Source organism: Salminus brasiliensis, chromosome 4 (genome assembly GCF_030463535.1).
Source record: "Salminus brasiliensis chromosome 4, fSalBra1.hap2, whole genome shotgun sequence".
Classification (NCBI taxonomy): domain Eukaryota; kingdom Metazoa; phylum Chordata; class Actinopteri; order Characiformes; family Bryconidae; genus Salminus; species Salminus brasiliensis.
Window position 1 is genome coordinate 20029635 of NC_132881.1, and position 14955 is coordinate 20044589.

At 38.6% G+C, this 14955-nt stretch overlaps 1 protein-coding gene across 2 annotated transcripts in view; it reads right to left on the reverse strand.

The window, feature by feature from the left end:
* Window positions 1-3677: 3677 nt before the first annotated feature.
* The window catches only part of plpp4 (phospholipid phosphatase 4), a 114356-nt gene continuing 103078 nt past the window's right edge, over window positions 3678-14955 (reverse strand). The window contains exon 7 of one of the 2 annotated variants that reach the window (XM_072677532.1): window positions 3678-3761. In XM_072677532.1, the coding sequence (XP_072533633.1) occupies window positions 3754-3761 (8 nt within the window). In that variant the 3' untranslated portion in view covers window positions 3678-3753. Of the gene's footprint in view, window positions 3762-6523; window positions 12992-14955 lie in introns of those variants that run through there. The other variant, XM_072677531.1, reaches the window with a different exon arrangement.

Sequence of the window (14955 nt, forward strand, 5' to 3'; positions counted from 1 at the left end):
ATTTTTTTAATAATTTATTTGTGTGTTACTGCTGCAAATAAGTATTTGAACACCTGTGAAAATCAATGTTAATATTTGGTACAGTAGCCTTTGTTTGCAATTACAGAGGTCAAACGTTTCCTGTAGTATTTCATCAGGTTTGCACACACTGCAGCAGGGATTTTGGCCCATTCCTCCACACAGATCTTCTCCAGATCAGCCAGGTTTCTGGGGTGTCGCTGAGAAACACAGAGTTTGAGCTCCCTCCAAAGATTTTCTATAGGGTTTAGGTCTGGAGACTGGCTAGGCCACTCTAGAACCTTGATATGCTTCTTACGGAGCCACTCCATGGTTATCCTAGCTGTGTGCTTTGGGTCATTGTCATGTTGAAAGACCAGGTTGTTCCCCAAAATCTTGCAATACATGGCCCCGGTCATCCTCTCCTTAATACAGTGCAGTTGTCCTGTCCCATGTGCAGAAAAACACCCCCAAAGCATGATGCTTCCACCCCCATGCTTCACAGTAGGGATGGTGTTTTTGGGATGGTACTCATCATTCTTCGTCCTCCAAACATGGCGAGTGGAATTAAGACCAAAAAGTTCTATTTTGGTCTCATCTGACCACAGAACTTTCTCCCATGACTCCTCTGGATCATCCAAATGATCATGGGCAAACTTAAGACGGTCATGTGCTTGGACATGTGCTGATTTAAGCAGGGGAACCTTCCATGCCATGCATGACTTTAAACTATGACATCTTTGTGTATTACCCACAATAACCTTGGAAACAGTGGTGCCAGCTCTCTTCAGGTCATTGACCAGCTTCTCCAGTGTAGTTCTGGGCTGATTCCTGGTCTTTGAGGGCCAGAATTGTTGCTGATTGGCAGGTGTTCAAATAAGTTTTTGCAGCAGTAACACACAAATAAATTATTAAAAAATCATACATTGTGATTTCCGGATTTTTTTTTAGATTATGTCTCTCACAGTGGACATGCACCGAAGATGAAAATTTCAGACCCCTCCATGATTTCTAAGTGGTAAAGTCGCAGGGTGTTCAAATACTTATTTTCCTCACTGTAAGCGTGTTACATTCGCTTTCTGCTCATGCTCCTAGGCGATCCCAGTTCTAGGCAGTTCTAGGCAGCTGCTTTCTCAGGTTCTGTTGGCCTCGTTTACTAGTCAGGCTGCTCCTCCCAGTCCCAGGTTTGTTATTTTTGTTCCAGTGTCAGCAGCACCTGCCGCGTCAGTTCCAGTGGTGCCCAGGTTGTCTGCTCCTGTGCTGGCTCCCAGATAATTTGCCTCTGACTCGGCGGACCCCTCCAGTTTCGCCCCCCAGGCTGTCTGTTCCCAGGACGACTTCTAGGCGATGAACCACGGCATCGGCCACCAGGACTGTGCCCAGGCTGGCACCTCGGACTGCGCTTCAACCTTTTACCATTCTTGGGCCTAACTCTATGTTTGTCCTTATGTCTGTCCCTGTTCTGGTTCCTGTCCCTGTGCCTGTTTCTGCTTTTGGTTACATCCCTGTACCCATCACTTGTCCTCATTACTGTCTTGGTTCCTGTTCCTATGTCCAGCCTTGTCATAGCCCCTGTCCAGTCTCCAGTTAGGTCTAATGTCCAGTCCCTGGGCCGGTCTTGTGTCGAGTCCCCAGTCCAGTCCTGTGCCCAACCTTCAGTCCAGTCTTTGTTTATACCCAATTTGTCTGGTTTGTATGGGATCATGTCAGTTTGTTTTTTCTCTCTCTGGTTTGTTCCCTTGTTTGTATTTATTTTGTTCTGTTTGTTTTGTTTAGTTTTCTTTGCATTAAAAAACCTGCATTTATGTCCAGTGTCATGACTGGCTAGGTCTTGACTATGAGGGTGAACAGTCGCAGGGGATGGCTCGATGCGAGAATGTTTTATTACAAAACAAAACAGGGGTAAACACAAGAAAGCGAAGCAATATTACAGGGACAAATGATTAACTAAAATATAACGTGACAAAGGAACTTGGGCAAAACAAAGATGCACATCTGAAGCTGGCGAGTAACTGGGCGCTAGGCTAGCATGCCGGGAATGAGTAGGAAGAATAACGCTAACCAAAACCTACAGGCAGTGCCTGGTGAAACTAAAAATAACCAAAACTATGCTCGTCAGGCGCTAGGGAACTTACGTTACTTGAGAGCTGAAAGATCAGCTGTAGAACCCAAAAGGCAAAACCGACTTGGTAACAAGGCTCGCCCATGAACGGTACAACTAACGTGTACCTGAATGGAGAGGAAGCCTCTCTCTGACGGCCTCATGGAATAGGACCGTGAACTTGAACCTTGACGCCCTTGGCTAGTTCGGCTTCGTCTATGCAGACAGCACCATGAACACCTTAACTACCTTGACTGTGTTTAGTAGGTTCAGCTCACTACCATGAATACCTGAGGTACGTTAAGCTCGCTACCATGAATACCTTAGGTACATTCAGCTCGCTACCATGAGTACCTTTGGTACGTTCACAGCGCTACCTGAGCTCGATACCATGAATCTGTTCAGTGAGTTAGGCTCAATTGTCGGCAATGGGCAGCTAGCGCTAGCCCCTTAAATACCCCAGCCTCAGGTGAAACGTATTAACCAAAACAATGAATATAGAGGACACACACATAACAATAACTAAACTGTGAAGGAAGACATGAACATGTATATCAACATAAGAGTCCTTGAAACGAGACATGAACGTGAACATCAACTTAAGAGTCCGTGAAGCATGACATGAACGTGACTGTCAACTTAACAGTCCTCATGAGAGCCTGCGGGCTGCGGCTCGGGACCGCCCAAGGGGCAGGCATGGCGACACGGATGTGACATCCAGCACCACCTCCAAGCTCCTCACACTGTGGGATTTTGACATAATTACTTTTTTAAAATCAATGAAGCCATTAGAATACTTTCTTTATTGCATAATTATATATGGCAGTTCTTCATTCCTCCTCTCTTCATTTACACCCTGCATGTGAGCTGAAAAGCAGTTTAAGCTTAAATAATGAATGTGAATCAAATGAATGAAGCCATAAAGCATGATACACTGATTATTGGTGGATAACAACTACAAGAATTTCATTGGCTACTCTTGAATCAAAAATGAGTTTGTCATTTCCTCTTTTTTCTGAGCCATAATAAGCTTTGACATGATCTAAAAGAAACAATTAGCTACAGAATTGGTCAGTAATGCTTGAATGCTAATTTTAACTAGATACTAGTCATGGATAAACTCCATGAAAATGGCGTCAGAGCATCTCATTTAATGGTTCAGAAGTTCATAAAGAGTCAGATTATCTACACTTACACAATCAGGTTAGGTTTTACTGTGAACAGTGTCAGCAAACCAAATTAATTGTTTCTGTAAATGAGTAAATGTCAACTAAGCTATAGTGACCCCAAAGCACCATGACTATATCAGCAAACTACAAGACATACAAGACACATATCAAATGCAAGAATGAGGACAATAATCTTTATATTACTGGAGAAGACCTCAACAAATAAATATAAGGTGTGACTAATGGTACCTAATTAACTGTATGAGTTAACAAATGGATAAACTGTTAATTACAGGAAAACAGGCAAAAATACCCACCTTCAGCTAAAATGGAGACCTTTTACATTACATTATGAACATACCATCACTGAATATGATACATTTTATTTACAGTGTACTTGTCATGAAATGGTTTGATCCTTCCTCCAAGAAGAGTGGAACTTTGTAGCAGTGAATTGAGAGTGTGGAGTGCAGGTGAAGTATTGTGTCATCTTCCTAAAGAAAGAAAGACAGGAGAGGGAATTCATGCTAAATTAGTTGTTAGCACCCAATAGATGCAGCTTCAGGCACAGCAATCCCCATACATCAACAATAATCCAGCCTTGTCTCTCCATACTCCTACCAATGAACTAGCTCTGTCTACTCATCCCCATTCCCCTACTAATGAACCAACAGAATATAGTTGGTATTGTACAACAGTTAGTTCCGGCCATGTGAGCTGATTAATTCTAACCAGAAGAAGTGTTCTAACTATGCTGTTATCGCAAAATAACAATATGCTTGTTTCACAAACACAATCATTAAACCAAGTAATGTGTAAATGCCCTTCGCCAATGAAAACAAGAATGACCTAAAACAAAACAAAAAGGTGAGGTGAGATTTCATTTGTTGGTCAGTGTTGTTCCAGCCTGCAGCTGGAGTAGAAACTGGAGGCTGTGCAGTGGGTAAAATTTGTTTCTGTGACATATAAACAAGCTGCTTGTAAAGGAACTATAATTGGTGGAAAGAAATGCTAACATAAAAACATATTAAAGGCTATGTATATGGCTCAATTTATTTCTTTTTCTGAACTGTTGTATAAAAGTAATGGATCAGCTGTTTTATGATAACACATTCACTCTCGTGTTCTATTGCTTTAACATCAGAGTTGTTACTGCCACAGTATATCTGCCTTCTTAGTCATGTCCTTTACAAAGCATTCAGGGCAACACATTTCTAAAGACTGCATTGTATCTTCTGCAATACAAAGTGCTCTGTGTCATTTTTAAGCTTCTGTGAGTGCTTCTGACAGGATGTTGGAGGCAGAGTAAAAGCCCACCAGTTAATGCCCACTAGTTTAAAATGTTTAACCCACTGCCACACACTCTCAGCCCGCTCCTAATTCATGCATTAAAAATAGTTAAAAGCTCCATGCAGGGGGAGCTAACTAGCTAACTAGACCTAAGTTGGAGGGCCATAGCAGTGTGTGTGTGTGTGTGTGTGTGTGTGTGTGTTTTTGAGAGGGTGGGAGGGGCTTAAATGCTTTTAAAAACATGCAACTACATTAGCATATTAACATTTACTTATTTACCTATACCACCAAATAACCTTAATAGTCTACATGGACAAATCATCTTATTTTAGTTTTTATTTTCATTACAATATAACCACTATTTCACTGGATAAAATAACTGTGTGAGACACTAATTTGATTATCAATTTGGACAGAACTTTTGGTCCACTTGGTTTTATGATTGATTTGTGTATTTTACCACGGTCCACTGTTTCACTGTATTAATGCTGTTTTTTGTTTCTCACTTTTTGACATAATGCAAATCTGGCATCAGAATTTGATAAATGATGAATGGACCAATATAAATTCTCCAAAATAACTTGGAATAAAATATTCTTACACTGACTTTTTTCTATTGACACATAAAATGGTTTTATCTTCTCCAATTTCTGGCCCAACGCATTTTTAAATTCTCAAAAGAGGATATGTCCAAGAAAAAGAGGACGTCTGGTCACACTAGTTCATGGGATGGTCAAAAGTAAAAACATTTTGTCTATGCCAGAAATGCCAGAAATGCAATTCACTATTCTTCAACTTCTGTCAGTCTCCCTTGATGATTCACAGTTGTATTGGTAAGGAATGCATAAATTTCTTTAATGTAGACATACCTGCATGTGCACATTCAAATCAATAATGTAACGCAATAAAGCAACATACATCATCAATATGAAAATAACAATGAATCTCAGGAGTTTGTCTCCTCCCATGTAAGTTAAGAAATATGGTTTTTAGTAGTGAAGTAATAGTAGTGGTAGAGAAAAAATATAGTTTTATGCAAATGTTTGAGCACCTTTTTTTATTGAGAAGCAGTAGCCCTTAGTTAATTAAACATAAAACACACACAAACAAGACAAGAAAATCTGTTAGTTTGTCTTATATAATGTATGCTTAGGTAAGTTTAAGTTAAGGTGCACAATAAAATTACACTGATTGCTTTGTAATATTCTAGTTTAAATCATTTGATGTGTGTGTCTGGGTTGCATCAGTAAGTTGTGCATATGCATGAGGGTCAAACTATATTAAGTACACATTGTGAACTTAATATATGATTATGGTCTTATATTATGGTCACATATGTATAAATTATTCTTGACACATTTCATAAAAAGGACACCCTGACAACTGTAAAGTAATGTGGTATTATGCTTTGGGGTTTTGTTGTCGCCAGTGCCACTGGCAGTATTTGAGGGAAGAATGGATTCCACAAAATACAAGCAAAGCCTAGATGGAAATGTCAAACCATCGGTGAAACGACTAAAAAAGAAGATGGCTCCTACAACAGGATAATGATCTAAAATACACCTCAAACTGGACTACCTGAAAATAATACTACCTGAGGCGCTCACACTCGCAATTAACCTTACAACATTTGTAAACCTACAAATCTTAAATGCTATAAAATGTTTGCAGGATGTGATGTCTGCCAAAGGGGATTTTTACTTAGTCCTGACTCTGTAAGGTGCACAGGTCACATATATGTAAACATATACAACATAATAATAACTATTATTTAACATAATAAATAATAGTTTGTTTTATGTTTGATCATTTATGTTCGCTACAGAGCCCAAACCTTCATGTACAACTGTATCTATCTAAAATTACACAAAATAGACAAGACAGAAAAAAGCAACAGTATTAAGCATATCATAATTTATTGAAAACTCTTTTTACATAAGTGCAGGTTGATGCATAACAACACAACACAAACCTTCACTGAAAACAAACAGTAGCATAATAGGCATAACAGGACCAGCTTGGCCTGTTAGCATGGGTGTCACACTAAACAGAGAGTTTCTGTGTAATCAATCCACATAACCAAATAGAACTGCGCAATCATCTTTTTAACAAGCTATAAGACACTAAGATCTCAATGTTCATTAGCAGCTTACCTATACTCAATAAAACATCCATCTAGTCATGAATCTTTTTCTTTAATCACAGATTTTGTGTTTTGATTCTTAGACGGCTCACTGTTAGGATATTTGTACATATACAATATAATCAATAAAAACATGACTTTTCAAGGCCAGGACATGCATCTCCATACAAAATGGTATCTTTTCACAACTAGAATTGGCATGCCATGTGATGCTCGAAAGCAATAATTCTCTTTTTTATCGTTTACTTTCCTATCCTATAAACTGTGCAACATTTTGCTTTAAAAACGAAAAAGTAGACATGGAACAATTAAATAAAAACAAGTAATGCAAAACAAGTTTCTGTCTAGGTCATATAAATGTGCAAGTACAAAATAAGACTTCTGTATAACCCAAAAAGTTTACATTATGGAAAAATTAAGAAGCTGTATTCATTCATTTTTATTACTGGAGAGTCAGAAAACACGGTTCCCAATGTCAGAGACATGCCCATTTGGGTTAAGGCAAGCAAGGAGTCTTCCAATTACCTTTTCAATACCAAGAGTTTACCTTCACAACATTTTTTTCTGCAAGCAGTACTCGTAAAGAATAAAACATCAAGACATCAGAATTAGAAGAAGGTATTTTTTAACAGCAGTCAGGACCTGAGCAGCCTGTGAAAGGTCTCTAAATGGTAGTGAACATTGAGAAAAAAGAATCAGGGAGAGATGTTAAGCACCAAAGCCAGCATATTGCCTGGCTAGTCAACACGGTAGAAAGACCTTTGATAATGGTCATCTCCAAACATGCATTTTTCTACTATTACAGATGGTTGTGTGCACAAGAGCGTTTTTTAGTAGCCATAAGGCTATTTCTCATTCTAGAAAGACACGGTAAAGTCCAGTCAGTCCAGTCCAGTCATAATACTTGAGCTGTAAAAACTGGTAAAAAATACCAGAGCTGTACTCAACATGTACTTTAGCTGTCAAATCAAATTTGGCTGTTTAATATAAAGATTTGACTATATGTTTATTTTATTCCTTTCTTTAATCTGGTTATCAGAACATCTACTGACAATATACTTTAGTGCAGATTTTGTCCACATTAACAGTCAAAATAAAAATCTTTTAAAAATCCACATATGTATGACATATGTATATTATGCAAAACCTTATCTAGTTTATCAACCATTCCAATACTCTCTTCAGTTAAGATGAATATCAACATTCAGGCAGCAGCCCTAAAAATACTATTGTTGAATCTTACTAATTAGCCTTATCTTAATTGTAATAATGTGACTAATGGTTACTGTCTATTGTTAGCCATTTTTGGTGATGCTTATTCTTTAAATATTGTTTCTATTGGCTTGCTCCAGGATTAATGTAAAGCTGATCATGCTTGTAAAGAACACTATACTAATACATTAATTAAATGAGTTATAAATATTGTCAATGAACTGACCTAGCCCACACCTCTCTTATACCAACATATATTCAATGGGATCACCTATACCATTGAACCATTCTAAATGTTTTCAAACATAAAAATGCATTAAAAACATTTCTCCCCACCACAATGTGTTAAAGGAAATAGTAATTACAGTTTTCTAAACTATGTAAGTAAACCTATTAACAAGTAACAAGTGTTAATGGGGTTGTATATATGGATAACCTACTATTGTGTGTATATTGTCATTTAAAAAAACATAAATAGAGAAGATGCATGATGCAACCACAATATGACAGAGCAAGTTGCCAAGGACTGTACATCATCAAAAGAATCTTCTCTGTTGTATGCTGCAATGTTGCTGTAATGTGCAGCAAAATGTTTTGTTTAGGCCTTAAAATTATGACTACGCTGAAGAAGTTAAAAGCTTCAGCAGCTGATATGGGAGAGACTCTGTATACTATTGCTCGGATTCTTCACTACTCAAAGCCTGAAGGGAGAGTGGCAAAGTCAAAGTCACTGTTGAAAAAAAGCTACTATTAAATCCAGACTAAAATATGTCCCAAGGCATATGGGAGACTCCAAGGTCAGCTGGAATGAGGTTCTTTGGTCTGTGAGACCAAAATTGAGCTTTTTGACCATCAGACTAGATGCTATATTTGACAGACACTAAACACTGCACAGTTTCCACTATATATTATTATTTAATTTGCATTTCTTTCTAGAAATCTGTTTTAAGGAGATTTTCTTTGTAAATTCTTATCAAGAATTTATATTGACCATGACTAAATTTATAAATGCAGTAAAAGGGGAAATATTCAAGGGATTGAATCCTTTTAATAGACTCTTTGTCTTACAGTCACTCTGAACAGTTACAGTATCTTAGGATAACACATTGGAGATAAAAGCAAACAGCTTAATATTTACAAACTTTTCCTTAGCTTAAGCTTAAGTCACAGAGGGTGGTTGTTCTGGGAATCGTAGTAGAGAACAGTGCACTGCATGATGTTTTGAAGTGTTATTCCAAGCTCAATATGCTTTTAAACCAAGCTTTTTTTTTGGTGCGTTCTGAACCTGCTTCTTGTCCGTTTTTGTATGCTGGGATGAGCGTTACAGAGCCATGGTTGGTTTCTTTTACCACGGCTCTGTAATGCTCATCCCAGCATACAGACCGCTCATCAGATGTGTACACCTTACTGAGTACCAGTGCCCCCCAGGGCTGTGTGCTAAGCCTACTGCTGTTCACTCTGCTGACTTACAACTGTGCTGTGAAGTACAACATGGATATGTGGAAATCTGCGGATGATATGCCTCATCACCAAGAACAAAGAGAGCATACAGAGAGGAGGTGCAGCAGCTAATGGACTGGTGCAGAACCAACAGCTTGTCTCTGAATGTGGACAAATGTAACAAAGTATGGAATTCAGTACCAATACTGTAAAAATCTGTATGTAAAATATTCTTGAAAATTTCACAGTCTAAACCATATTAATGCAGCTCTCCTTTGCATACAATCAACCCTAGTAAACCCTATTAAGACATAAGTGCTTCTGGCATCTTAATGAATTATCCTATTAGTGTCATGATTACAGCAGGCTGCAGCCGTAAACAGCCGAGGCAACACACTTGTGGCAAAGTAAGTGCATTATCTCAGGAGGGGGCTCCCTTTTCAGTTCAGCTTTAATGTGTTTATTGGCAACATCTCATAATAACTCATAATGAGATGTATGTAATAACAACTAATAATAAAAATGAATTCTGCTTAAGGTTGGAGTTTACACACACACACACACACACACACACACACACACACATATACCACCTGCATGCTATTGATCACCTCTCAATTAGCTGTAATCTGCATTAAAATTTAAAAGAAGTCACTATGTTGAGCACTATTATAGGGAACAGTTTGACATGTTACGTGTGTGAGCTCAACAGAATGGGCTGCACAATATTGGGAAAAACTGACATTGCAGCATATATATTTATTTATATTGCATTGTAAAAAAATACAAATATTTTTACTTGAAATCTGCCTCTAGTAGATATATCATGAAAACAAAGGGAAATTTCCTTTTGTATCAAGAAGCAAAAAGCATGACGTTTGATTTAATATACTGCAATGTGACTACTGGCACAGTGTGATGACAATGCTAAAACAATACTGTGCAGCCCTAGTCTAAACATAGGTCTTTGTCAGATAAGCTGTGTGCAAACCTTCAAACCAAACAACGCAAAGGATAATGAGTAAAAAGTGCACTATATATTGATTAGGGCACAGTTTTGAAAACAGATACTGTGTCAGACAATTTGTGAAAGAAGAATTAAGGATAACAGGGAAAAGGTAGAAATGCAGTTTCAAGTCAAGGGTATGTAGAAGGAGGCATGAGAAAGCACTGCATTAGAAATTAACATGCAAAATAAATAGAGCGGTGGTGGATCACGTACATGGTTCTTTAAAAAAACATTTTAAAAACGTTCTATGCAGCACCAAGGAGAATGTACTGTAGAATCTGATCTGTCCCATAGCCATGATTGTAGTTGCAAGCACGGGCAAGCAAGAGATGCATAAATAAAGGTTCCATGAGTATTACATGAGCCATACAGACTGACTTACTTTGCAGGAGGGGGAAAATAACATTATTCTTGTTTATTTCTTTGGCTAAAGGAATAGTTAGAATATTGGCTAAAATAAGTCTCTAAATGTATTTCAATGACCAAAAATATTAGCCTGCCAATTAATTCAAAATGAAGATAAGCTTTCATTTTACAAGGATATTAACATATATTCTTCAAACACACCTTGAGCAAGGCCCTTTACCCTCTCTGCTCCCCGGGCGCTGGAGTTGGCTGCCCACCGCTCTGGGTGTGTGTGTATACTCACTGCCCCTAACACATGTGTGTGTGTGTGAGTGTGTGTTCACTACCAGATGGGTTAAATGCGGAGGACACATTTCGCTGTACAGTCCACACTGTACAGTGACAAATACGTGCACCCTTTTTATTATGATCCCAAAACATAAACAAAACTCCATATAGCAGATTAAACTTACATGCCGCTTTGGTGGCTGTGATCATCTTTCTGTCTATTTTTGATATAAACAAATGTCAACGTATCATATTCCAAGGGTTGTAAGATCATTTCTGTTTGTTGTTACTTATTTGTTGGACAGAGCTGGACATTGCTGCTTGTCGCTTGGCAGTGCTGCCTTTCACTAAAATAAATTAATTGGATGGTTTCTGAGCAACATAACATGTAAGATGGCCCTCCCTCTCCCAGTAAGCTGCAGTTTGAAAAGATGTGGTTGGTTGGCTTTCCATGTCTTGAAGGAAGCACCTGCACCCCTGTTGTCACTGACTACTGTTATTTGAGAAAATATGTGAAAATCTATTTCTAATTTAAGCAACTTTGACACATCACCTCACCAAGTTTCATGAGTCAAACCATTCAGTGAATATTCCTCTGGTTTATATCATTAGCAGGACCACACTAAAAAAAAAATATTCCTAAAGTATTATTGACTCATCTCAAGCCTAAAACTTGACAACCTAAAAGCTTGACAGAACGCTGCCAAAAACGTTTCATCTTAATGTATTTATTTTGCCTTATTGAGTTGCTACATATACAAAATGATTTAAAAGCAATATAATTTCATTTGTGCATTACAGTTTCTCATTAGGCTGAATTGGATTTTTGACAGCATCATGTAAGGCTTGCCTAACCTCACAACAGCTATGGAGCATTTGTAGAAATGGCATGGATTGGACAATTCACTGAAAGGGAAAAAAGGAAAGATAATTAAGAGAAAAGCTTCAGGAACTGATCATTAATGAAAATGAAAAGGAAGCGAAAAGCTCTGTCCTGAAGAAAAAGGGAGTTAAAGGACACCTTCATGATTTTTAAAGACTCTGAAAGCATTCATTAGCATGTTGTTGGGTGAACCAAAGTGCCTTTCTCACTGACCTACATACAATACATTTTCTTGAACATTCCTAAATGTACTATCCCTTTGTTTTGTGCTATTATTAGTCATTTTGTTTCACACTTCTTAGTCCACATTCACAAGGACATTTTGGTATCCATCAAATATACACATGCTTGTTTGTGGTTGGATATGTTTTTCACCACATGATCAGAAATCATGAAAGCTTGTATGTGGAAAGTTATTGTTTGTGGAAAGAAAATGTCTGTGGTCCTAACCCACCTCAACATGAAGGCCAATGCACCCACCTAAGACGTCTCCTACTGACTGACATATAGCAGAATTAGAGTAACATAGAGATATAGAAATATAGAGAGCCTTAGAGCAACATAAAAGTTAAACTTTTTCAGCTGTTTGCAACTGGCCCCCACTGCAATGTCCTTTCAATCACTTTCTATCTCTCTCATCTTGCTTCTGCACTGCAATATCTTATATTCATCATCAATGCATACACCCAGCGTCTAAATAAAGTCTTAAAAGAGTTACTGGATCAGGACCAAATGGGCCAATTGTACGCAAAAATAAGAAAAAGAGAGCAGAGACAACAGGTGAAAGCAAACAGGAAATGGTACAACCCACTGGAATGTTGAAGAGTTTTTCAGTCTGTGTGGGTTATATAAAGTATGTGGTGCTGGAGAGGGGGCTGTGGGGCAGCGGGTGTCTCAGTTAGTCATACGGGTCCCTCGGTCATACCCTCCAGAGGCAGGCTGGTGGCATTGTCTGTAGGCTGAGACTGTTCCTGGGTGACTGGCACATGCTGGGTGACACTCAGTGCCAGGCTGGCGTAAGGCAAGTGGCAGTCTGTGTGAAGGAAAGGTGGGTAGTGCTGACGGTAGCAGATATAAGCGAACAGCAGGCCAATCACTCCCCCAACAAAGGCATCTGTGAGAACAGTGATCAGGAGGTTACTTTCCGGTCATGTGATGAAAACAAGGCAATCAAGGATGATTTGTCTTTTTATATAACATCCAATAGCCTCTAAAAAAATAGTGACTTCATTTTTTAATATGAAAACATCTGTCTAAATAATATGCTCACACTGTGTCTTCATTCATTTATTATTCAGTTTCCCTAGTGCTCTTGTGGTATTGTTTTACTTTTTGTTTTGTTTTGTAGGTTGTCATGACTGGCTAGATCAATGACGGGTGAACACTCACAGGGACGGTGCGATGCAAGACTTTAATGAACCAAACAGGGGTAAACACAAGAATGCAGCAATAACACAAGGGATAATGATTAAATAAAACAAACATGACAAATGAACATGGGCAACTCAAGAAAGCCACCTGAGGCTGGTTAGTAGCCAGTGAGCTAGGCGTGATGGGGAAAATAAACAGGGAGGTAAGGCTAGAACAAATAACGCTGGCAGTGCCCGTAAACGAAACCAACGAATACCCGCGCTCGTCTTAGGCGCAACTAAACTTACTTGACATGAACAGGAGCTTAGGGATCAGTCGCCTAACCCTCAAGGCGACCACGTAGCAACCAGAGAAGCGATATGCACATGAACATGACGAACTCTCTCAGACGTCCTTGTGAAGACCAAAACTAGACCAAGGATATCACAAACAAAATGCCAACCCTCCAGGTCGGCTTAGGCTTAGCGTTCGCTCCCTAAATACCCCAGCTCTCAGGTGAACCAAATCAAAACATACAATGAACGTAAATGAAACACACGTGAATATAACAGAAAACATGTCGTGGTACATGAGAGGGTCGTTTTAATAATTTATTTATTTTATTTGTTAAATTCTTGCATTCAAACGATAACAGCATCACCTCAGACCTAAAGCTCGGTCTACTTAATATTAGATCATTAACTTTAAAAGCAGTCATTGTAAATGAAATTATAAGTGATCAGAAATTAGATGTTTTCTGCCAATTAGAGCTGATCAATATTTAGCACTAAATAAAGCCACCCCCGCAGGTTATAATTATGTACCTAGATTATGAGGCAGAGGAGGAGGAGTATGCATAATTCACCAGAATACACTTAATATTATTCAAAAACACTGTATCATCACTTCTTTTGAGATTTGTCAGGTCTGCGTTGTCTGGCTCTCCCCCGGGGTGATCCCCAGACTGTGGCCGGCTTACTTCATCAATCGAACAGCGAACATGGTTCTACGGTCTGCTCAAAGGGGAAGTACACAGATCTTGATATCTCTTGTATGGTCTGACTACTGTTGTTCACGTTTCCTTGTTTGCCCTGTTATTTAGGTCCTGTTTGCTTGCTACTGTTTCTATGATTCTTGTGTTGTCTTTTGTTCCGAAGCCTTGCTTTGTAGTTCTTGGTTCATCGTTTGGTTTTGTTTTGGTCTGAAGCCCTGCTTCGCTGTTTAAGTTGTGTTTGTGTTTTTGTCTTCTGTTGTGCCCCTGTCACTGCCCCTTAGTCTGTGTCTGCTCAGTTCATGTAATCCTTTTATACTATTCAGAGCACTCCCAGGTGTCTTACGTCAAGTTCTGTTTGTTGTTTTCAAGTTATGACCCATAGATTGCTATACCTCTGATTAGGCTGTTCTTATTACATTGTTTCCTTGTGTGCTGTTGATTAAATCCTTGCCAATGCAACCCTGCAAGTGTTTCCCTGTATTCTCACTGCCACACCTGACTCGACAAGATTCTCTACATTAATATATCAAATCCAGCCACAAATAAGAATGCATTCACACTAATTAATATTTACAGGCCTCTGAATATTTAAAAGAATTGAGTGATTTTGCTGCAGACTTGGCAGTGTGCAGCGACAGTTATAATAGTAGGAGACTTTAATATTAATTTTGAAAAAGCAGACGATCCATTACCAGAGGCATTTGCATCACTCTTAGATTCTGTCGGCATCATAC